Source organism: Chenopodium quinoa, unplaced genomic scaffold (assembly GCF_001683475.1).
Source record: "Chenopodium quinoa cultivar QQ74 unplaced genomic scaffold, ASM168347v1, whole genome shotgun sequence".
In the NCBI taxonomy this organism is placed as follows: domain Eukaryota; kingdom Viridiplantae; phylum Streptophyta; class Magnoliopsida; order Caryophyllales; family Amaranthaceae; genus Chenopodium; species Chenopodium quinoa.
In genome coordinates, this window is record NW_018744813.1 from 3,422,718 (window position 1) to 3,449,226 (window position 26,509).

The window sequence follows — 26,509 nt, forward strand, 5'->3', positions numbered from 1 at the left end:
TGACTGACTATTAGCTAGGAATCTGAGCTTATATTAATCTTTGTTGCTCTTGCCGCCTTACACATTCTAAGGCAAGCCAGGAAAGCTTCATACTTTGCCTCGTTGTTAGAGGCTTGGAATTGAAATCTCAACGCATATTCAAACTTGTCTCCTTCGGGAGACTGACAAATAATTCCAGCACCGCATCTGGTTGCTGTCGCGCTTCTGTTTACATAGACCTTCCATATCTAATCTCTGACCGGCTGTAAGTCCAGCCTAGTCATTTCTGTAAAAAAATCAGTAAAAGCTTGCCCCTTGACCGCTTTTCTGGGTTGGAATGTGATGTTAAAACCCCTAAGCTCCGAGGCCCACTTAAGCATTCGGCAACTGGCTTCCAAATTTGCAAACGACTTCTTAATCGGCTGATCACTATAAACAACAATTGAGTGGGCTAAAAAATACGGGCGTGGCTTCTTGAATGTCATAAACAAGGCCAGACCAAACTTCTCTATGGGCGAGTACCTAAGCTCGGCATTGCGCTGCACGTGGCTGATGAAATAGACTGGGATTTGATTGCCTTCCTTTTTAATAAGGAGGACGACTCTTATGGAGTGATCGGAAATAGCAAGATACATGTATAGCTTTTCATCTTTGAGTGGACTGACGAGCCAAGGCAATGTATGCAGATGGCTTTTCAATTGTACGAAGGCTTCTTCGGCTTCTTCAGTCCACTTCAACATAGCTTTCTTCTTGATAGTCTGAAAAAAGTATCGGCACTTATCCCCTGATTTTGACAAAAATCGGCCGAGTGCAGCTAGACAGCCGGTCAATCTTTTCACTTCTTTGATTGTCCTCGGCAACTTCATGTCTAAAATAGCTTGAACTTTTTTAGGGTTGGCCTCAATTCCTCGTTGATTGATTAGAAACCCGAGAAATTTGCCGGACTCAACACCAAAGACACATTTCTTTGGATTTAGCATCATCTTATGTCGCCTGAGTTTGGGAAACGTTTCTCGGAGATCCTTGAGATGGTCGTTCGACTCTTTTGACTTGACAATCATGTCATCAATATACACTTCCATATTCCGGCCGATCTGATCTCTAAAAACTGTATTGACGAGTCTCTGAAAAGTAGTAGGGGCATTCTTGAGACCGAATGACATAACTTTAAAGAAGTACAGTCTCTGCTCAATCACAAAAGTCGTTTTCTCTTGATCTTCCTCCCACAATGGATCGGGTGGAATCCGGAGTATGCATCCATAAAGCTCATAAGAGCATGTCCGCCCGTAGAGTCAACTAGTCGGTCAATTTTTGGCAAAGGAAAGCTATCCTTCGGACATGCCTTGTTGAGATCAGTATAATCAATGCACATTCTCCATGTTCCATTCGGCTTCTTAACAAGAACTACATTAGCTACCCAATTTGTGTAGTAACATTGCCGAATGAAATTGGCGTCCAACAACTTTCTTACTTCAGATTCGGCCGCCATATTCCTTTCTTCTCCGTGATTCTGTTTCTTCTAACGGACGGGCTTAACAAGTGGATTAACAAATAACTTATGCACGACCAGGTCTGGGCTAATACCCGGCATTTCACTCACTTCAAATGCAAACACATCTTTGCACTCTCTTAGCGGCTTGACTAGGTTGTCCCTAAGCAGTCTTACGACTAGAATGCCTACCTTCACTATCCGCTTAGGTTGGTCAAGATCCAGCACTACATCTTAGTGATCGCCGGCCGGCTGTGGCCTTAACTCTTCTGGCCGGCCGACGGTCATTAACTGCTATGCTTGCTTTTTCTTGGCCGCCTTTCTTTTTTTGGCCGACGTGGTATGATTGGAGTGACCCTTCGTCTAAGTTTTGTTCGGACTACTTTGCTCGTCCACGAATAGTCGACTTCACAGCTAATTGATTACATTCTTTCGCCATTTTCCGATTTCCTTAAATCGAGCCAATCTGCCTGTCCGATCTTTCAAACTTCAACAACATAAGGTGCGTCACAATGACTTCCTTGGATGCGGTTAGAGTGGGTCGGCCGAGTATGACGTTGTACCCAATTATCTCTTTGACCACTAGGAAGCGGACTACCATGTCTCATCCTGCCCCTTTTTACCCTAGCAGGACTGGCAAGTTAATCTGGCCGGTCTGGTGGATAACTGTCCCTCCAAATCCAACCAACGGGTGAGAGACGTCCTTCAGAGCATCCTCCGGGAACCTCAAATTTTTCATACAGGCGAGGCTGATAATGTCGGACGAGCTGCCCGTATCAATCACTATCCTCTTAACCTTCAGATTGGCTATCTTCAGAATAAATACCATTGGATCATTGTACATGGCCTTGACCTCTTCTTGACTGGCCTCACTCACTATTACCTCTAGGAAAGGCTCGGCCTTAACTCCTTCAATATGCATTACTTCTTTTCCCAAATTCCATGCATCCTACTTAATTTCTCTCATGGTTGGGCCGCATGCGGCAAAGCCGCCTGATATGACAACCACAAAACCAGAGTCCATGCTGTTTCCATCTTTTTTCTTCTCATTTTGCTTTTTCTTCTCGAACTTATTGTCTATCCGAGTGTATGTGAACTTGGACTTCATCAGGTACGAATTGAGCATGCCCTTCTCGGCCAATTTGTCTAGCAACCTCTTTAAATTGTTGCACTCGTTTGTATCATGCCCCACATCCTTGTGGTAATGCCAATACTTGCTTTTGTTTGTATACTGGACCGAGCCTCTCATCGACGTGGGCTTCTCAAATTCAAAGTCATCTTTAATCTCTATCAAATTTGAATAAGAATCCTTGTTAAACTCATACTGCGGTTTGTATGTCTGTGGCTTCTTTGACTTAGTTTCTAGGTCATCAGATACCCAGATTTCCTTTCTTTTTTTCTTTCCCTCTTTCTTTTTCCCAGCCAAGTCTTTCTGAGAAGATTGTTTCTTCTTAGCCGGTACTTCAGCTTTAGTGAGTGAACAAAAGTCTGCCACCTCAATACAGGCTTCGGCTTCCCGCAGAACACCTGCGTATGTCCGAACCTTTTTGCGAATCAAGTCAAATTTGAAACCATTATGCCTTAATCCCCGGAGGAATTCCGAATATGCCATTTCATCCGACAGATTATGAATTTGGGCTTTCTTTTGATTAAATCTTTGGACGTACGAACGCAAACCTTCATTCTTAGCCTGAACAATCGTAGCCAAATCAAGACTAGGTTTCCTCGGCGGAATGTTGTACAAAAAATTTTCAACAAACAACATGCTTAAAGTAGTAAAGCTGTTGATGCATCCGGCCGGTAGACTATTGAACTAGTCCTACGCCACACCCTTGAGGGTGGCCGGGAAGCACCTGCACAAAGTGACATCATCACACATTGCAAATACATAAGATTTCGATACGAAGTGACGTGGTCTTCTGAGTTGCTCGTACCGTCATAGGCACCCACAAGTACACTTTGCACCTACGCAGGCTGAGGAGTGTTAAGGATGTAATTCCCCGTATTTTTTAAATATTTTATAAATGAAAATTTATTTTATTTATAATATTTATTTGTTATTTTTCATAATTTAATTTCAAAAGTTTCAAATTATTAATCTGGGTCGAAAATTATTTGAACAAATTATTTTATGCACCTTTATTCTACAATTTATGTTCAGTCACACAAGCCTAACCCATTTGTTTACTTAATCGACCCATTATTTTTATGAGGCCCAATCTTCCTATTTACTCTACTATTCTCTCCTATAAATACACCATGAATCCCCAAAAATTTCCCACTCAAAAAGGTTAGTCTTATTTTCTTTCTCCTTAGTTTTATTAATTTGTGTAATTATAATTATTGATTTATGGATTTTGATTTTATTGTTTGAAATTAATTTAATTAGTATCAAATTGTATTTTAATGATTAAACTTTATAATTTCAGATTTTATAAGTGTCATAATTTTCAGATTTTGTGAATTTTATAACCTAAAGTATTTAATTATTGAAAATCATGATTTTAGGGTTTTATGAACAATTGATTTAGGGCTTTTATAGTAATGATGTTTTGAAATTTTGGTGATTATAACTAATGATTATTTTAACTTAATTCCAGATTATTTTGAACACTTAAATTCGGGTTTTAATTTTTAGATATCCGTTCGTTAATATTAATCCCGTTTTAATCCCGATCAGGTTTTGAACTCATCCGATTTTGATGAAAAAGTAGTGTTTTTCATGTGGAAACAACATTTTAAGAAAGACTCACTACTATTATAGTGAGCACCTGATATGAATCAAGAGGGAAATTCTTTTGAAGATCCAATTACATTGATTTTGAGTCCAATAGGGTTCGAACTTGGAGGGAAAAGTCAAGGATGGGTCACTAGTTTAATTATCAAGGAAGAAGGCAATTAATACTTTAGTTTTTCTACAGTTTTGCTTCTAAGTTTTTGCCTTTCACTTGAGAGGGTTTTTCTTAGTTTAAGCACCTTCAGTTTTCTTTATTTTCTTGTATTTTAGTTGAATCACAATTCCTAAGTTGGTAGGAAGTATCTTAATTAGTTTCTTACTTAGAGACCAAGCTAAGGGAAGTTTCCTACTTCTAATAGGTTTATGCTTGGAGCCCAAGGTTTATGCTTGGAGCCCAAGGTCTATGCTTGGAGCCCAAGGTTTATGCTTTATTGTAGCTTATAAATAGAGGTTGGTCGTGGCCTTTCTTCCACACACAACAAGAAAAATTCAATACAAGTTTTATAACTTTGTTTTGCTTAATTGCTTACAAATCTTTTGCTAGTATTCAATTTAAGGAGTTGTTTTGATAATTAGAGCGTTCAATACTTAGTTCTAGGAGTAGTCTAAGTCTTTTTCATCAAAATACTTAGTTCTAGGAGTAGTCTAAGTAATTTGAGTAGTCTTGAATTCGTTCGAGGAGTTGTCGAATTACATGTCATATCCGGTTCGTTGTTCTTCAAATTGTTCGAATTTCCTATCAAGTTTGGATAATTGGTTCTAATTTTGATATTTAGATTCTTTATAGGTTTAAAGTATTTAAATCCACATCAAATTGGTATCAGAGCTTCAAAGGTTTGATCGTTCTACAACTCGTTCAAGTCGCACTTGTTCTCGGAGGATCAGCTTTTCTGTCAACTTCAGAGGGCTCGTTCTCCGTCTTTAAGAGGTCTTTTAAGGTGATTATTTTTTTAATTTGGGTGAAATTTTGTCTACTTTCTTCCTGAAAAATTTCAGAATTTTCAGAGATATTTTGCTATTAAACTGGACTGTTTTCCGCAACTGTGTCAGTTTTAGTCCAATTTGATAGTTATTACTGTTTGTGTGCAAATTTGTTCCAAGTTGTGTTGCGATTTTTGCTTTGTTTTGGGCATGTATTTTGCATATAAATCATGGCAGATGAGGCTTTAAAAAAGTTGGCTGATATGTTTCAAGAGAAACTTGAGATTATGGAAGAAAAGATGACTGACAGCAATGATGCAAGGTTTGAGGCTTTTGCTAAGTTACTCCAAGGTAATAAAAAGAAGAAAAAACATGATAGTGATAGCGATGCTTCTGGTAGTGAAGATGATAATCATCATAGCAAACACAAGATCTATGATAGAGGAATCAAACTTGATGATTTCACGGGTCTAGGAAGCCCCGAAGATTTTCTTGAGTGGGCGAAACAATTGGAGAAAATTTCTGATTATAAGGGTTTTGATGATGTTAAATGTTTCAATATTGCTTATATTCGACTCACTAAGAATGCGGGAATTCGGTTCGATAACTTAAAGGCTCGACGTGCTAGAGCAGAGAAGGAGAAAATCAAGACATGGACGGTGTTGAAGAAGAAGATGAGTTATAAATACCTTCCACATGATTTCGAACAAACCCTATACATTCGACTCACTTTGTTGTCACAAGGTACTAAGAGTGTTAATGAATATATTGCTGAATTTAATAAACTAACCTCTCTTTGTAATTTGTAGGAGAAAGAACCATTGCGAATTGCTAGATTCCATAAAGGTCTTAATCGGCCTATTGCTAGGAAAATTGAGTTGAGTGCCTATGAGTCATTCAATGATGTATGCAATCTAGCTTTGAAGATTGAAAGTCATTGGCTCGAAGATAAGAAGGACATTGGCGTAAAGAGTTCTAGTAACAAGAATTCACAGGGGTTTGAGGCAAACAAAACTTTCTATAAACCATTCAAGACTAGTTCTAGCGAGTACAAAGGAGAAAGTTCTAAGAGTGGAGACAAGAAGGTCGTCAAGGTGTCCAAAGAGGAATTTGAAATTCGAATTAGGTGTTTCAAGTGTCAAGGAAATGGTCATAGATCCGATCAATGTCCTACAAAGAAGGCTCTTACATTAAAGCAATATAGACAAATGGAAGAGGAGGAGGAACATATATCCTTTGAATGTGAAGATGAAGAGTCCGCAACTAAGGAAGAGCACACTAATGAACAAGAAGAGGATGAGGCTTTTCCCGAGAGTGACGATAATTGTCTTGTGATAAGGAAGATCCTTCATGCCGAGGCTACTCTCAATAACTCTGAACGTGAGAGTTTGTTTCATACTCGTTGCAAAGTAGGTGATACTTCATGTAGAGTGATTGTGGACAGTGGTTCGTGTACTAATGTAGCTTCTACAGAGATGGTTGTTAAACTCCAACTTCCTAAAAGACCACATGCAAAACCATACAAGTTGAGTTGGCTTGATGATTCAAAAGGACTCCAAGTGAAGAAGCAAGCTTTGGTGAATTTTTCCATTGGCAATTACAAAGAGGAGTTATGGTGTGATGTTATTCCTATGAGTGCTTGTCACCTTCTCTTAGGTAGACCATGGCAATTCGATCGACAAGTTACACATGATGGTGTATCTAACACATATTCGGTCAAGGTGGGAAACAAGAGGATCAAACTTCTTCCTTTATCTCCTATTCCAAGCCGCACTAAAGAAAAGGAAAAGGGGAAACACGGCTCCACTTTGTTTGTGAATGCTAGGGAACTTGAAAAAGAAGTTGAGGAGGGAGCTATGGTTTTTGCTTTGGTAGTAAAAGAAAGGCAGCCCACTAGTTCTTCTACGGATAAATATGTAGGGGAATTACTAGAAGAATTCAAGGTTGTTTACCCGGATGAGTTACCTAAGGGTTTACCCCCTTTGCGTGGAATAGAGCATGCTATTGATCTTATTCCCGGAGCTCCTCTACCTAATAAGCCCGCATATATGTGTGTGATCTTACGGCTTCCCAAGAGCTTCAAAGGCAAATCGAAGAATTGATTGAAAGAGGCTATATTCGTGAAAGCATGAACCCTTGTGCGGTTCCGGCTTTATTAGTGCCAAAGAAAGATGGTACATGGAGAATGTGTATTGATTCAAGAGTGGTAAAAAATATTACTATCAAGTATCTTTTTCCCATGCCTAGATTAGAAGACATGCTTGATGAGCTACATGGTTCTACCATATTTTCGAAGATTGATCTTAGAAGTGGATATCATCAAATAAGGATTCGAAAAGGAGATGAGTGGAAGACGGCTTTGAAGACTAAACAAGCCTATACGAGTGGATGGTCATGCCTTTCGGACTATGCAACGCGCCTAGCTCTTTTATGAGGCTCATGAACGAGGTACTCCGACCCTTCTTAAATAAATTCATTGTCGTTTATCTTGATGATATATTGGTCTATAGTAGAGACAAAATTGAGCATATTTCTCATCTTAGAAAATTATTTGAGACTTTGAGAGAACAACAACTATATGGTAAACTTGAAAAATGCTCATTCATGGTCACTAGTATTTCTTTTCTTGGATATATTATTTCGGGAGAGGGTATTGCAGTAGACCCCGAGAAGGTAGTTGCTATTTCTACTTGGGTAGCTCCTAGAAATATTCGTGAAGCACGTAGTTTTCATGGTCTTGCATCATTCTATAGAAGGTTCATTAAAAACTTCTCTACCATTATGGAACCTTTCACGGAGTTGATGAAGAAAGGGGAATTTTTTTTGGACTAATGCGGCACGACAAGATTTTGAAACTATCAAAGAGAAATTGTTTCATACTCCGGTTTTAGCTTTGCCAAACTTTGATAAATTGTTTGAAGTTGAATGTGATGCAAGTGGAGAATATATAGATGCGGTTTTACTTCAAGAAAAACGGCCTATTTCATATTTTAGTGAGAAGCTAAGTGGCACAAAGTTGAATTATTCTAACTATGATCGTGAGTTTTATGCTATTGTTCGTGCTTTGGATCATTGGTCTCACTACTTAAGACCAAAACCTTTTGTGCTACATCCGGATCATGAAGCATTGAAGTTTATACATGGGCAACAAAAGTTGAATTATAGACATGCTAAATGGGTTGAGTTTTTACAATCTTTCACTTTTTCTTCGAAGTACAAAGAGGGTAAATCAAACATTGTTGCCGATGCTTTGTCAAGAAGAGCTTATTTTCTAGCCATGGTAGATGCTAGAATCATTGGCTTTGATCACATACTTGGTTTATATGCATCCTTCCCGGATTTGGCGCAAGAATACAAGAATCCCTCAAGCAACTTTGTTCTTCAAGATGGATTTTAGTTTCAAGGAAATAGACTTTGTATTCCACAATGTGGTGTACGAGAATTACTCATTAGGGAAGTGCATAGTGGTGCAATTGTAGGTCACTTTGGTGTTCACAAAACGGTCGACATGCTTAGTGAGTATTTTTATTGGCCGAAGATGATTAAAGATGTTCAAAGTGTGATCTCGAGGTGTGCTACTTGTCAAAAGGAAAAAAGTTCTTTTTCTAAAGGTTTATACACACTTCTTCCGGTGGCTGATTGTCCTTGGGATAGTGTTAGCATGGATTTCATTGTTAGACTTCCACAAACCCAAAGAAGAAATGATGCAATTATGGTTGTGGTTGATAGATTTTCAAAGATGGCGCATTTTATTCCAATGCACAAAATAGATGATGCTCAACATGTGGCAGACTTGTTCTTCAAAGAGATTGTTCGTCTTCATGGAGTTCCTAGAAGCATAGTTTCAGATCGAGATTCAAAGTTCCTTATTCACTTTTGGAAGTGTTTATGGAGACTTCTTGGAACGAAATTAATGTTTAGCACTTCTCATCATCCTCAAACCAATGGCAAAACTGAGGTCACAAATCGAACCTTGGGTACTTTGTTAAGAGGATTGGTTGGTAAGACCCAAAAATATTGGGATATGAGACTTTGTCATGCGGAGTTTTCTTATAATCGTTCTCCTTCATCTACTACTCATCAATCACCTTTTGAGATAGTTTATGGAGTTAACTCTTTCTTACCGATTGATTTGTTACCTTTGAGCAAAGAGGATATTCATGTTGATGCTAAGAAGAGGCTTGAGGTTTTCAAGAAGACATGTGAACAAGTCAAGGCAAGGATTGAGAAGATGAATAACTTATACAAGGCTCGGTCTAATAAGAAGCGCAAGCAACCTACATTCAAATCGGGAGATCTTGTTTGGTTACACTTGAGGAAAGAAAGATTTCCAAGCAAAAGAAAGAACAAACTCATGCCTAGAGCTGACGGTCCCTTTGAGGTGTTAGAAGCATATGGTGAGAGTGCCTATAAGCTTGACTTACCAAGTGAATATGGGAATGTAAGTGCTACTCTCAATGTTGGTGATTTGTCTCCTTACTTGGATGATGTGAATTTGAGGGAAAATTCTTTTGAAGAAGAGGAGAATGATATGAATCAAGAGGGAAATTCTTTTGAAGATCCAATTACATTGATTTTGAGTCCAATAGGGTTCGAACTTGGAGGGAAAAGTCAAGGATGGGTCACTAGTTTGATTATCAAGGAAGAAGGCAATTAATACTTTAGATTTTCTACAGTTTTGCTTCTAAGTTTTTGCCTTTCACTTGAGAGGGTTTTTCTTAGTTTAAGCACCTTCAGTTTTCTTTATTTTCTTGTATTTTAGTTGAATCACAATTCCTAAGTTGGTAGGAAGTATCTTAATTAGTTTCTTACTTAGAGACCAAGCTAAGGGAAGTTTCCTACTTCTAATAGGTTTATGCTTGGAGCCCAAGGTTTATGCTTGGAGCCCAAGGTCTATGCTTGGAGCCCAAGGTTTATGCTTTATTGTAGCTTATAAATAGAGGTTGGTCGTGGCCTTTCTTCCACACACAACCAGAAAAATTCAATACAAGTTTTATAGCTTTGTTTTGCTTAATTGCTTACAAATCTTTTGCTAGTTTTCAATTCAAGGAGTTGTTTTGATAATTAGAAAGTTCAATACTTAGTTCTAGGAGTAGTCTAAGTCTTGTTCATCAAAATACTTAGTTCTAGGAGTAGTCTAAGTAATTTGAGTAGTCTTGAATTCGTTCCAGGAGTTGTCGAATTACAAGTCATATCCGGTTTGTTGTTCTTCAAATTGTTCGAATTTCCTATCAAGTTTGGATAATTGGTTCTAATTGTGATATTTAGATTCTTTATAAGTTTAAAGTATTTAAATCCACATCAGCACCACCCTCTCGTGGCCAAATTCAGCCTCTAAATATGATTTCCGGGCAGTTCTTTATTTTAACAAAGTTTTTTTATACTTAAAATATTATCCATGAGTTTGATTGATAAAATTAATTATGTTTAAAGTTAATTAAGCATAAATATATGTTTTTATTGAAGTTTTAAGTGCTGGAAATAGTTTCTAAGTACTACTTTTGATGTTTTATAAAGAGGGTTTAATCACCCATTAAAAAGGGAGATTATTAGGGGTCTTAAAATAATTTTCAGATTTTTATTAAACTTTAAAATTGCTGTAATTTCATGTATAAGAGTGTATTTTAAGGTTTTTATGAAGAAAATTCAAAGAACTAAATATATGCCTTTCATTTTAACTAAAGGGAAGGTTTTAAAGTGTTGTTTGATTTGGATTTTGAAGATTTTAAAGTAAGTTCGTATTGCTGTAAATTTGATTGATTGGGTATTGATTGAGATGTTATTGTTTGGTTTAGGAGAGGAGTTTATTGAAGGTGATTTCTAGATAGTAAAGTGGCATACCAATTCGTTTATACAAGGTACGTACAAGTTACGAAACCTTGCTTGTAGGTGCATGTTTAAGGACGGATCGTGAACTTAGTATCATGTATAGGGATGACTGAGTTAGATTGTTTGGTTATACATTGTGAATTTCATATGATGTGCACTATTTTATATTGCAAGCATTATTTGTGCTCTAATTATGCAAGGTGCGCTTAGAGGCAAAGGTATGCAATTGGTGTAAGAGATTAATTTATTACTCATTCATGATTATGCAAACAAGATGAGTAAAGGAAGAATTCAAGTCTGATAAGACGAGGTTAAGGTTTTGGGGTGCCTTATGCACTCAAGATGTTTATACACCGAGGTAGTAAAAGAATAAATAATAAGTGTTGTTTATCACTAATAAATCAAGAATTGAAATTGGAAACTTGTCTTTTTTGATTGAATTGTGTTTAAAATGTTTGTATTGTTATGCATATGAGTCATCACCAAGTCTAAACCGTTAAATCACATAAAGTGCAAGATGGATGAGCAATAAAACTCTGGATTGGTGCACTTTTGGAGTAATGACAATCAGGGGTTGGGGTACACGGGGTATTAGTCGTGTACTTTTATCGAGGCCGTATGATCTACGAGTCTCCTATTTTAAATATTTTTTAAAACTAGGAGTTAGGTGAGATCTCATACTAACTACGGTCACGGAGTCGCGCCCGTGGTCGTTAGATGTTTATTGATGTTTCTGAAAGGAGGCATGGGGTTTTTATTTTATTGATGTTCCAAATGGGACATGGGTTGGACAACCTTATCTATTGCTAAATCCAATGAAATAAATAAATAAGTTAGTTAATATTAACTAGTGAAGTCTTACTAAATTTGATGGTTGAGTCATGTGCTGAGTCTATAATTTAATGATTCTTATGCTTGATTATAAGTAGCATGTTAGGTATTTCTTAATTTATTTCGCAGCTTGTATGTACTTAGCTTTGCTGATTGCGTGCTTTGTTTGTCTTTCTTTGGTCATGGCCTTCGCCTTTCAATGACCCTGTGACGATCCAATTTTTACACTTGTAATATTGGGGAGCAAATTAACCACAGGTTCTTACACATGTAGCATTCGCATCAGGGTTGTGGGATTTTGTGTGGAGAGTTGGTTATTGTACGCAGTTTATTTCTTTTCATAAGTTTGAATTTATTTAAACTCTGGTTTTATTTATTTACTACTTTCGTGGGGTTTTGAATAAGGGCCTTAATGGTTCCAAGTTGTATGATTTAATTTGGTTTTGGTTATTGGTTTTGAAACTTATTTATAACTGAATTAGTTTTTCCGCTGCTATTTTCTGATAAAGCCTTAACATTTGAACACGTGGCGGTAGCACGCCAGTAATTCTCTTGAATATTGTTTAGGGTCCTCACAGATTTAAAGAGAGAATTATTAGGGTGTTACAAAGGATCTCTTTAGAAAATGGAGGCGGCTTGTCTCCAAGGTTTAACATGCGCATCTGCCATTCAATAGGCTGCAACTGAGCAACCGGTCCGGCCAGGTAATCAGCCTGGTCGAACGGCTGACCATACTGCCCATATTGTCAAAAGACATCAGGTTTAGTCAGCGAAAAGGTATTAAAATTCTGGGGAGGCTGATATTGAAATGGTTGCACTAGAGCAATTAGAAATGGAGTTTGAGTCCAATGAGCTTGACCCCCGCAAGTCCTTTCCGTGCTGGTACATTTGGAGGAGGTATGGTTTGAGAAATCATCCGGCATTGACGGTGTAGAGGCCGTGTCCAAATAAGCTATCTGTTCACGCTGCTTGTTCCGAAGGAAATCCCTAGCATCCTTCCAATGCCGAGACGGCTTAGTAATCTATTTCTAAGACCGTCTGGCCTGCCCCTCATCCGACTGCGTTTTGTTAAGCGGCCGAGTCATATCTGACCTTAGCATCCTCGGCCGCACGCTCATGCCGGCGGTATGGGGTATTCCCTGCATCTTCAGCATTGGTCACTTTGCTCTGGGCTTTCTTTTGTTGGCCCTCTCCTTCTCTTCTGGGATGCTGCCTAGAAGAAGACGGTCGCTTACCCTCCATCTCCTTTCGGAGCTTGTTCAAACCGAGCAACAACGAACCAGCAGGAACTGGACGATCCTCTGCCTCATGGAATGAAGCGGTCATAGGGTCGCTAGAATGATTGTGACTATATTCTCAACAAAGCCTTCCTCACCGGGGAGAGGGCCGACACCTGGTGTCTGACCATCCATTGCCATAAAGGACGAGTATCCCCACAGACAGCGTCAAATGTTTCGTGTGTTTTTTGGAATCCCTCCGGATACTGGTCACTCTCTGACTTGCAATGGGACTCGGACACCTGCAAAAGCACTAATTTCCTGTGATCGGAGATTCTCCTCCGACGATTAAGTTAGTGACCGGAAACGGAATAAATGTAGAGATAGAAAGTAGAGAGAAGTTGGAGCTTTATGTCCTCTAGGGGCGCCGTTTTTGCGGCATTCTAGTGCTTTTGGGCCTCCTGATGTAAGGAGGCCTTTATGACATATTTGATTTCAGGTGCCCTCTTACTCTTAGTATGTGTCATCTTCCTATGGTAACACGTGTTGCCTATTTATTAGGCCACGTGTCATCATGGAATTGGACCAAGTACTTGGGCTATTTTTTACCCTAAACAATAACGGTTGCGTAGAGCATATTTTATTCTAATAATGAACATATGACTTCTTGATAATGAACATTTTCATTCCATAAAAATTAAATATGAATATTTAATGTACTTGATCATTTAGAAATCCATAAATGATCAAATATCTGAAATAATAATATTTTTAGTAATATAAGCTTCCATAAATCTTCTTGCTCCTTTTCTATTGCTTCTAGCTTTTGTTTAATCCAAATAGCATCAATTGAGCAATGTACTATATTCTCAGCTTCTTGATTTGGTTTAATTCAAACAAGTTACAATGTCAATGTGTGTATTCATTGTTATGAAAATGAACATTATGCTATATGTCATATTAACTTACTTGGGGCTCAACATGTTTCTATCAATATATGATTTCCACTAATTACTATGTTCGTTGTTCATTTTTATCTTTCAATATAATTGATGGAATTATCTCCAGTATAAATATAGGCTCAGAGTTTTCATCTCTAAATTATTGCAACGTGTGTTTCACTCTATATAGAATATCACTATAATATATATTGTGTTTGTATGTCAATATATATATGCATAAACATTATTGTAGGGAATATTTTAAGCATTACCCCAAACTTGAGCCCCAATGCGATCATACACTTAAGCATGGTGGCGTCCAAAGGGAAGTAAGCTAGAGCAAAAAAGTCGCCAACAAGTTTTAGGAACTTGTAAACCGTTCAAAGGGTGAAGGTTACACCCCTTAACGATCCAGGAGATCGTTAACTCCAATAGGTCTGGAACCATGACTGGAGGTTCGGGGATGAAGGTCCAAATCCAATCTAAAAGAGAAAGAACCTGCCCTAATAATATACCTCTACTTTATTCCTCTCGTATTCATGTACGCTTTCTGACTAACATGCAATCAATAGATTTACCCTAAACCTATTTAATCTATCTTAATTGAATATTAATGCACAAATGAAACTATTATTGGTGATCACTTGAATTATAATCATATTAACCCTAAACAAGATTATTAATTATCTTATTAAGGGTGATTACAAGTATCAATTCCCTTTAAACATGCATAAAAGGTGTGATCAAGCAATAACAATAAATATATATCAAGCAACATAATAAATCATAATCATACTTAAAATAATCGTAACAATGCTTATAACAATTATAAAAATAATCATGACAATAATCGTAACAATCATGTTAAAGCATAATATTAATAGCAAGATCCTAGGCATGATACTAACAAAATTAATAACAAACCCTAGCATGTCACTAAGTGTAGACACCTAAAAATGTCTCCCCAAAACCAAACCCGATGATGAACAATCTTTCACCGTAGTTATTGGTCGGGTTCGGTATTTAATCCTGAGAGTACTTAAAAAAATCGTATTTATTTAAAATTAGTTTTTAATAATCCATGGATCAGTCTTGATGTTTAGTAAAAGCATAGTTTATTTTTAATTTTAGCCCAAACCTTTTTTTATTTTATTTATTATTTTGGCCCAAACCTTTTTTATTTTATTATTTTGTCCCAATTAATAAATAATAAATTAGAAATAGCCTAAAATTATCAATCGGCACTTAAAAAGGCTGAACGAAATTAGGGCAAAAAATGAATTTAGAAGGAAAAATGGGCTATAGATTCCCGCATCACAGCATTATGCACCGCGTCACGGGAACCAATGTCGCGCCACGGTGGAACTCCCCATGATACGGTGCCTGTACTGTGACACGGGGCCACTCTGTGTCCTTTCCGCTTAAATCCTTCACGCGTTTTATCTCCCGTACCCTAATTATTACCCTAAAATTAATTATCAATTAAAGAAATGGATGCCTCGTATCTCTTTCTAATAACAAAATACACACGTTAGTAACTTCAAGGAAAATAATAAAATCAAACAATTCAATTAAATAATTGAAATAGATATTTGGGACCAAACCCTCAGAAATTAAAACCTGTCACGTCTAGGGCGAATGCAACTTCGAACTTGGCTAGGTGTTTCTAGTGCTAATGTATGAGGAATTGTGTTTGTAAAAGGCTAGGCTAGAAAGAGGGAGAGAGAGAATAAGCTTTAGCTTAGAGAGAGAAAAGAGAATTAGAGAATTCTGGTTGAGATTTGATGATTAAAAATGGAGGTTCAGGGACCTTATTTATAAGAAAATAGTCTGAAATCGATAGAGAAGAATCTGAGTTCGAAAAGGAATAAAACACCTCCCTGCAGTGCAGCGCCTAGCGACGAACCTGTCGTTTGGCGATGCAGAAGTTTTTCAACGCATTTTCAACTTTTTGATAAAAACGAGTCGTAAAATCCGTGTTTAAGGGTAAAATTGTATTTTCATATAAAACACTTCTTTTATTCCAAATAAAACTCATAAAACATAATTATCAATCCTAATCCCATTTTGATTTAAAAGAACCTTCTAGAAGATTCTAGAACACTATAATCAATCCTAATAGCTTTAGGAATGATAATTCATAATAGACCCTCCTCTAGATCATTGGGCCGCATATAAGAACCAAACCGGGCCCAGTTTAGTATTTGGGTCATAACTTCCTCATTATTCATTGGACCCTTGTCATGGACCAAACTAAATTGGATTGACCATTTTCATAAAATAGAGTAGATTTTCGAAAATTGAAAGAAGGATTTTTATAAAACTAACCACAACATTAGACTTTTCACACTTTCACTTTATTCGATTATGATTTGACGCAAAAGGTATTCATCACTGGGTTTGGTTTTGGGGAGACACAAATGGGTGTCTACAGAAGCCCCCACTTTGACTGAGTTTTGAGAAATTTATGTTTCGAAAACAAAAGTCAAAGTAGCAATAGGGACGGAGAATTATTCAGAATGTTCTGCGATCCTAAATCATTCTTGTAATGCCGATACCTGCAAACTAGCGTTAGTTAAACAGATAAAAGAGTAAAGAAACGTGTATCTTGCACCGTCGAGCACACGCTTCTAAGGGTAATCGATTTGTTGCATCTGTTGCTGTGACAACCTTCCACAAGCTAGGGAACGCCATCTTGCTGTTTTGATGTTCACTCGTCTCTGAACAATGGAGCTTTTTGATATTCCCACGCGTCTCTGAGCAAAGAGCTTCGAATGATATGCCCACGCGTCTCTAAGAAAAGAGCTTCGATATGTCCACACGTCTCTGAAAAAAGAGCTTTTCGTTTGTTTGACGATCTTCCTCAAGCTAAGGGATACCGCTTTAAGACTGCTACGCTTGCAACAACCTCCAATTTCCATAGTGATAGTTTTCTGCAAGCCAGAGAATACTATCAAAGAATGCTTCGCCTGAAACGACCTTCTACAGCCTTGTGACCATCTTTCGCAAGCCAGGGAACATGATCAAAGATAACTCCACCTTAAGCCATCCTCAGTTGTTTGTGACAACCCTCCGCAAGATAGGGAACGCTGCCGAAGATAACTTCGCTTGTATTTATCACCGAAGATCATCGCCTGTTGATCCTTAAAGCTCGCTTGAACTTTGCTGCCGTGATATTTGCTGAAATTTCCGCGATGCTAATATGTTGGCGCTTTTTGCTGCTTGTGAACCATTATGTCGGTGCCTCCGATGAGCCAATGCTTAGGCACTTTAAGCGAAGTGAAACGATCATTTATTAAGTCGATCACTTTCTGTGATTGTAGTCGAGTCGATTACTAAATCATGTTAAAATGCTTATAAGGGCTAATTGGCGTACCAAGGAACCCAAACTGCTGCATGAGGTCCATATAACCATATTACAAGGCCACACACTGTGTCGCCGCACCAGCGCCTGCTGGAAGACTCTGTCGCTGCGCAATCTGCTTGTCGCCAGACGACAGGCTTGTATCTAGGCGACAATTTTGTCGTTTGGCGCTCCAATCGAGATTTTTAAATACACTTGTTTTCTTATGCTGCTGCTGTTTACTGCCCGGTTTCACTCCGAAACTTTAACTTAGGTGTTTCCTTTCAACCAAATCTTTAAAAGAATCTCATGCGTTTATATTTGCGGTTTTTTTTCGAAAAAAATCCGGGAGTATTCTTGCTCGTTTGCTCTTTGGAATGTACCTGCATTTATATTTTGGACTATAGGACTTTTCTCATCTTTGCAACTATGTTAGTTGTCCTAAGGCTCATTTAAGACTTAATGTATTTTTAGCACATATGACATGTCATGACTCTACTCAAAGTGTTTTGACAAACATGACTTAAGATGTAAACTTGTCTAAATGATGATTCACTACGTGTTACTCATGTGTAACTTAGGCACGGAGGGAAAGCACTTCATACTTCGTAATGCGATAACGATTACAAGTGATGAGTTATTTTGATATGAAAAGGTATGCTTCAACGTTGTGTTAAGAATTTCATGACAAAGAATTCCTAAAGGAAGGACTATTTGGTCATGTATATGTGCAGTGTGTGAAAGTGACACTAAGGCTAGGCCGCTAGGTCTAAATGTTTGGAAAAATACATTGAAAGGAGTGAAATGGTGGTGATTCTTAGGCTAGGTAAGCTAATGATTTAGGGATCAAGCCCCCAATTCCAACTCTACATGGATAACGATGAGCATTAAAGATCCTTTGATATGACCAATTATGAATGTACATATGAATGCATTTTTTATTACGGCTGCACCCCCTTGTGAGGTTGTATAGACACCTAAAATTGTCTCCCCAAAACAAAACCCGATGATGAACACCTTTCACGCCATTATTTGTCAGGTTGAGTATTTAATCTTTATAGTACTTAAATTCATGTTCTATCCAATACATTTCATAAACCAATCCATTTCCTAGGTCATTTCCCTAAACCATAACTTGTTATCCACTTTTCGTGTCCACATTAGAAAACCAAGCTGAACTGATTTTATGCCTATATGATTTAGATCCAATTATTATTTGTTCGGATAGGCCTTGAAATAAAATTTCCAACCATTTATCATCAGCCCAATTTCGAGCTATAACGAAAAAGATATGAGCAAAACACTAAACTCGGCCCAAAATTAACACCCTTCCACTAAAAAGGCAATATCTTAAAATATACATATAAATTTTACCTGATTTTAATTTGGTTAGAAATTAGACTAGATAAGCTTTCCAATGATATATTATATGCCTTATTCCAAGTTACGGATCAAAAGTTATCGCAATTATAAAAACACATAAAAAACAGGAATCATCGCGCAGAAAACCAAATCACCGTGTCACGGGGCAAAGTGACGTGGCACGGGGCCTGGTACCATGACACGGGAATTCTCAACCTAATTAACTTTAACGCGTGCTTATATTAATCACAAGACCGCACTCGCAATAAATAAAACCATAAACAAGACCGCACTCGCAATAAATAAAACCATAAACATAATTATATTAATCACAAGATTAAGATAACCTAATTAACTTTAACGCGTGCTTCGCTCCAAAATGAGCTCTTACTTGAAAGCTTCAAGTCCCGCTCACACGGAGACCTCCAACGAAGTCCACCCGCACCAACAAAACCGACTAGGTCCAATGTCTTGGGGTTAGCAAGACCCGACCAATAAAACCCGAGTAATTATATTGAGTTCAAAGGTTTTCACTAATTGTGATGCCTTTTTCAACTCTTACTCAAGCAACATTCCTAATGCCCATACTTGGGTATTTATAGGAAATGATGGGAGTATCATTTACTCTCCCATCAATGTGGGATAGTATGATTTTTCCATTTTATTTTAAAACTAAAATAAAATTAATAATCAAGCTAGTAATAAATCAACAAGTGGCAAGCTCATGTGAGTGGTTAGGTGAGGACCACTTGGAGAAGGGAAGAACCAAACTTGCTCCCAATTCCCTCTCCCATAAACGGCCACCTCACTCCACACACACTCAAGAACCACAAGCCACATGGCACCCACCCTTGGGCACCAAGGCAGCCCAGGTAGGCTGCTATGTGCTGCTGTACGTGGCAGCCACGCCCAGCAAGCCCAGCAGGCCCAGCACTCGCATGCGGGCTATCAGGCACTGCTGGCCAGCAAGCTCAGCATGCTTGTGCGGGCTGATGCTGGCCTTGTGCCTTGGCCAGCGCTGCTAGGCAGCAAGTAATGGCCTAGCCATGCTGCTGCTAGCTGTGGCGAGCTGGTGCGCCTAGCGTGCTAGCTGCTGCAGCTTGTTGCGGCATGGCTTGCTAGCCATTGCGCGTAGAAGGCTGGCCTAGCATGCTAGTACGCACTAGGCAGCGCCTAGCCTTGCGATGCTAGCATGGGTGCGCTAGACCGCACCAGCAAGCCTAGGCTCGGCTTGGTGCGCATGCTAGCCACCATGCTAGGCCATACGCCCTTAGCACTTGGTTTGCTTGGGCATTCCGATACTAGGGGTATTTTGGTCTTTTGTTGATTTATTACTATTTCTCGTCTCGTCTTTCACTATTTTTTGACTCGACTTCCGACGCTCGGTTTCGACGCTCAAAGCTCGAATTTCCGACGTCTAAATAAATATTACTCGGTCGACTCATTAATTCCTTCCGAATTAATTCGTCGGTTCGGTTTGTTGAATGCTTGGGTGTGACCCGAAGGGTTCAGTCAAGATTAAGCTGTAATATTAATTATTCATTAATATTACTGATCAGAGCGGCCTCCACCCAGGCATTCCGATCACTTGACCTCAATGAATAAATTAGCTTTCTAATAATTCTGAACCCACTAACGGAATAGTACACTTGTTCGAAGGACACCATTCCTTTCAATCTCCCACTTGTCCTTCCGGACAAGTGCGCATTTTGTGTACAACCTTTTTCCTATGTCGCTTGTCTCTTCATGAATTATAAGGTAAGATTTATTTTGTCATCCTTATTACGTCCAGAAGTGTTTCCCGATTCCGAGTCCGATTGTCAATAAACAGATGATTTCTAAAATCCATCCGAGCACGACCATGCATTTTACAGTCTCGCTCTACGAGAGGCCTTGTATACACCAAATACATCTTCCCTATTTTAGTAGGGGGACATTCCCAGTCTTGTAATGTAGCTCCTCTTACTGAGAGGACCTAGTCGCCCGAGTGTTGCAGTTATAATCCCCTATTACGGCAGACTTTTGACAACATTAAAGCGAACTAGTACTCAAACAAGAGAACTCACAATACTCATGGTCGAGGAAATAGGTTCCGATAGCCATAATGAGAAGTATACTCATGACAATATTTTTTTAATTTCTTAAAGTACTCTCATAGGTCGATCTAGTATGGTTCTAAACCAATACATGTGCAAATTATTTATGACAATCATGTCCTTGTAGCACATGAAACGGTGCTATAAATCAAACTACACACTAATCTCAATCGGTCATTAATCGTCCATCGTTTAAATGTTCACTTAATAGGTGTTTCCTTACCAAGACTAGTCTTGATACCCTATTTTGAATATTCTCATAATCGAATGGACACATTATTTAATCCTAAACCACAATTTAATAGCATAACGGAGTAATAAAATATTGCATGAAATTTTATATTACTCCAAAACTTGAATGGTTTTCCTTAGCGTCTTACATTAATTTTTCTCAAAATTAACTAAAACACTAAACAAGGAATTCAAAGCCAGTCTCCTACATGCTTGATTCCCATTTCCTTAACGTGCCTGTTATGCTTCACTTGATGCAAAGGTTTAGTAAGTGGATCGGATACATTGTCATCCATTCCAACTTTGCAAATTCTGATTTCACCCTCTGATTTCCATTCTCGAATCATGTGAAATCGCCGCTTGACATGTTTGACCTTCTGAGGCTCTCTGGCCTGAGCAATAGCTCCATTGTTGTCACAATAGAGGGCTATTGGACCCTCTATAGAGAGTACAACATCAAGTTCACCAACGAACTTACGAATCCAAACAGCCTCCTTAGCTGCTTCAGCAGTTGCTAAGTATTCGGCTTCAGTTGTAGAATCTGCAGTTGTACTCTACTTTGCGCTCTTCCAACTAAACGCCCCTCCATTTAGACAGAACACATATCCAGATTACGATTTGAAATTGTCTCTGTCTGTCTGGAAGCTTGCGTCGGTATAACCTTCCACAACTAAATCCTCTGCACCACCATACACCAGGAATTTATCCTTGTTCCTTTTCAGGTACTTTAGGATATTTTTTGCCGCAGTCCAATGCGCCTCTCCTGGGTCTGATTGGTAACGGCTCGTAGCACTCAAGGCATACGATACATCTGGCCTAGTACATATCATGGCATACATGATCGATCCAATAAGCGAAGCATATGGAATCTGATTCATTCTTACCCGCTCATCAAGTGTCTGTGGACACTGCTTCTTGCTTAGGGTTATGCCATGTGACATTGGCACGTGACCTCTCCTGGCCTCCTCCATGCCAAATCGAGCAAGTACCTTATCAATATAAGTACTCTGACTCAATCTAATCATCCTTTTCGATCTATCCCTACAGATCTTGATGCCTAGTATGTACTGAGCCTCTCCCAAGTCTTTCATTGAGAATCACTTTCCAAACTAGGCCTTTACAGACTCTAACAACGCAATGCTATTTCCAATGAGCAATATGTCATCGACATATAAGACAAGGAAGGCGATGTCACTCCCACTGACCTTCTTGTAAACACAAGATTCATCTGGATTCTTGATAAAACCAAACTTACTGATGGCTTCATCGAATCGCAAATTCCAACTTCTGCTTGCTTGCTTTAATCCATAAATGGACTTCTTAAGCTTACAAAATTTCCTAGCATTGTTTTGGTCGACAAAACCTTCAGGCTGTGTCATATACACAGTTTCTTCCAAATAACCATTAAGGAAGGCGGTTTTGACGTCCATCTGCCATATTTCATAATTGTAATATGCAGCAATCGCTAGGAGGATCCGAACGGATTTAAGCATTGCGACTGGTGAAAAGGTTTCATCGTAATCAATACCATGAACTTGTCTGTAACCTTTTGCCACCATTCTAGCTTTGTAAATGAATACATTTCCATCTTTGTCGGTTTTTTGACAAGGGCATAAACGCGTCGTCAATTTTCTATCCCTAGCTCAAATACAATTTACACAACCTAAAAAAACCTAATACGAGTATAAGGTAAGCATAGGGGTCGAACCACAGAGAACGGTAAACACCACCAAATGTTATCGACAATTAAGCTAGTCCGGAATAGGAGATAAATAAACTAAAGTCTAAAGATGCTAAAACAAGAAATAAAACATTAAGGCACCAAGGGAAATGGGTAGGTGAAGTTGACGCTTGACCATACAATAACAAAGTAGCATATCAATGGTAAACTAAACATGCATGAATATCGAAGTAAAGGGTCCAATCTAGCCGCCTTCCGGGGTCAATTGGCTTCTCCTAACATAGCCTCTATGTTTCCACATTAGAACCATATACTAGAAGGTACTATTAAATAATAACCGATAGTAATGAATCTCAACTAAGTCAACTTCCGTTACTTGTTAGTAAAGACTCATCTTTGATCAACTAACAATGTGCACTTGCAAGAAAGACCAAAGAATATCAAGCATGCAAAGACTTTAATCACCATTAACATAACCCCAACATTAAAAGCATGAACAATTAGCAACTACCCCATCCCCACATCCTTGGCTAGATGACTACTCACAAATCATATTGAAAACAATATCAATCATCAAATCAATAAGCATCAACATGATTAATAAGCAAAGAAGAAAAATAAAAGCAAATAAGCAAAATCAAAAACAAGGTAAAGAGAAAGAGTAAGAGATTGCTCATTAATTGATGATGAAGGCTGTTTAGGGTGAAAATACCCTAAGACACGTGGCCAAATAAAGGCTTGACACGTGTCAATCTTTCAACGGTCTGCAAAGGCCTAATCCCTTTGCGACACGTGTCCCTTGTACCCTAATTGAGGTACAGTTCTCCCTTACTATAAATAGTAAGGGTAGACCTCATTTATGGAGAAGACACATTAATTGCAACCACACAAAAAACAAACAAAGCCCAAACCTACTGAAACGCTCTCGAACCGAGAAGCTTTTATTGTTCTTATTCCACTTCGAAAAGATACTAACTTAATCTTCGGAGGCGGAACTCCCACCCCCATCCGGAGTCTCCGTTACTTGTGCAGGTACAGGCGTAAGAAGGAAGTCTGCTAGGAAATTGTAACTCTCCCGAAGGACATAAAATACCCCCAAACATCTGGCGCCGTCTGTGGGGAGAGTACTTTCTAGATGACGTCTGAGCCTATACTACCTGGTCAAGGCAATCTGCCTACTGGGGAGGTTGAGGTCCATTCGGACCAAGATACAGCCGATAACTATGACTTGGAAGCCTACACTGCTGCGGATGGCTCTTTAAGGACCAAGAACACCCGTTCCAAAGAAAAGAGAGAGCGGGAAGGGAACCAGGCGGCTCCTAGCAAGCCAACTAGGGGGCCGCTTGGGTTAACCTCTACCGCTGGAGACTCCCCAGTCTCCAGAGATGAGCTCATGAATATGATGATGAGCTTCAAAGGAGAGATCAAAGGCCTTCTGGACAATACAGCCGGCCCCCGTAAGGGTCAGGCGGAAGAAAGGCGTCACGGTAAAAAGACAGCCAGAACAGTAAAGGGTAGAGCATCTACCCCGCATCCGAAGTCAAATATGCCGGCTAGGCTATTTGATTTCTCAAAGATGCACTCCTGTAGATGGAGTAAGAAAGCCCGTCCGGCACATTCAGCCGGATGGAACAAAGAAAGTCTATTCTGACGCCCGGACGCTCATCCAAGATAAAAAGACTCAGCAATCCGAGTCGGCATCAACATCGACCTTTCAAGACAGCTTCAATGCTACCTCAGGAAGGCACTCGAGAACAAACAACGACAGCCGGACGAGCGAGGTTTCCGCTCGATCCGGCCCCCATATGATCCAACCGGCAGTGCATGGAACACCGTATACGCCCTTTGGATCCCCCTATGCACAGGAAGGTATTTTCGGGGGGCAGCATCAGCCGCCCGTCCAGCCTATGGACTGGCAGCTCCGGCTGCTCAACCTTGGGGAACAGCCAACGGCGTTCTCCAGAGAAATCACCGAGATGACCCAGCCGTCTAAAATCAAAAACGTGTTGGTAGGCGCCTACGACGGTACCACCAACCCGGAAGATCACCTCATGGCATACACCAACCTGATGTATTTGCAGGGTTTGGATGACGCCTCATGGTGCCGGTGCTTCCCGGCTATGTTGAAAGGGATTGCTCAACGTTGGTTTGGTAACCTCCCAGCCGGATGCATCAATAATTTCAGGACCTTGGCCTACTGGTTTACGTCCAACTTTTCTATGAACATCCCTGCCAAGAAAACAAGCCTTGATCTAGGGGCAATACAACAGGGAGACAAAGAAGGGCTCCGGTCATATGTCAGGCGGTTTAACCTGATGAGGATCCAAATCCATGGATTGTCTGATGACGTTGCCTATACTGATTTCTTCAAAGGCTTAAAAGATGGATCAACTTTTAAGTTTGACTTGGTTAGGAAGAGGGTCTCCACTCTTCACGAGGCGCTCATGAAGGCGGAGGCCTACATTCAGGCAGTGGAATTGTGTGCTGTTAAACTTCCAACGGATTACAAAAGATCCGATAAAAAAGAGAGTCGGCCTACCCAGTCGGCCAAAAAGGAAGACAAGAGAAAGGGGGTATGGGCGGCAGACTCATCCGGACAACCTTTCCAGAAAAGGAAGAGGTCGGATCCGTATGTGCCAAAGTACGAGTTCAACAAGGACTGTGCCTCCATTCTCAACGAAGTAAAGGACCGGTTGAATCTTGAAAAACCGTCTCCTATGAAGAGTCCTATTAGCGCCCGGGATAAGAGCAAATATTGTCTTTTTCACGAGGAAATTGGCCACGACACTGAGGGTTGCTTTAGCCTCAGGCGGCTCTTCGACCGGCAACTGATTTAACAGCTATTCACAGTCCAATTCCCTTTGCAAAATGGGGCATGGATATTTTGGGGCCATACACTCCTGCCCCAGGCGGCAGAAGATACATCTTGGTGGCTGTTGATTACTTCACCAAGTGGGTCGAGGCCGAGGCGGTTAAGGGCATCAAAACTAAGGATGTCATCTCCTTCATCTGGAGAAATGTCATCACCCGGTTCGGTGTACCAATGTCAATGGTCTTTGACAATGGCCCCCAGTTCGAAACGCCTGTCCTAAAGACTTGGTTGCAAGATCAAGGGATTTCCCACTACTTTGCATTCGTTGGCCGTCCGCAAGCAAACGGTCAAGTTGAAGCTTTCAACAAGCTCATCTCAGGCGGCATAAAGAAAAAGATCGAGAAGGGAGGCAGGCTTTGGGCAGAAGAGTTGACTCACGTTCTTTGGTCCATCAGAACTACTGAGAAGGGGTCAACCGGTGAAACTCCATTCCTTATGGAATATGGCACAGAGGCGGTGCTTCCCATTGAATTATATGAGCCAACACTTCAAATCATGTTGTACGATGAAGAGGCAAATTGGGAAGCCATGCGCCTGTCTCTGGATACTCTTCCAGAAAGAAGGGGCAACGCCGCCTTGCGTCATGAAATCTACCGCCTTCGAATGACGAGGGCCTACAACAAAAGGGTGCTTAAACGCCCCCTCAAAGTTGGAGATTTTGTATTACGGAAGCTTGAAGCAACCGGTAGGGCATACGAACAAGGGAAACTGACCCCAAACTGGGAGGGACCCTACCGGATTTTTGAAGAAATTAGAAACGGCACATACCGCCTGGAAACCCAGACGGAATGCGGCTGCCTCGTACCTGGAATGTAGATAACTTGAAAAAGTACTACTTCTAAGGATTGAAATGTGAAAGCATATAATTTCCATTCATACAATTGTATTTGCACCTGTCTAGTGCAAGAACACAGACGGAAGAACACTTGTTAAAACCACTGCTCCAAAAAGAGCAGTCATCCGGTGACACCCATCCGAGT

At 39.6% G+C, this 26,509-nt stretch overlaps 1 protein-coding gene across 1 annotated transcript; it reads right to left on the reverse strand.

Annotated features, from left to right (window-relative positions):
* Positions 1-2,417: 2,417 nt before the first annotated feature.
* LOC110704061 lies at positions 2,418-3,233 on the reverse strand. The gene has a single exon (XM_021881848.1). It carries the CDS (start codon positions 3,231-3,233, stop codon positions 2,418-2,420), a length of 816 nt encoding a protein of 271 aa, XP_021737540.1.
* Between the last annotated feature and the right edge of the window lie 23,276 nt (positions 3,234-26,509).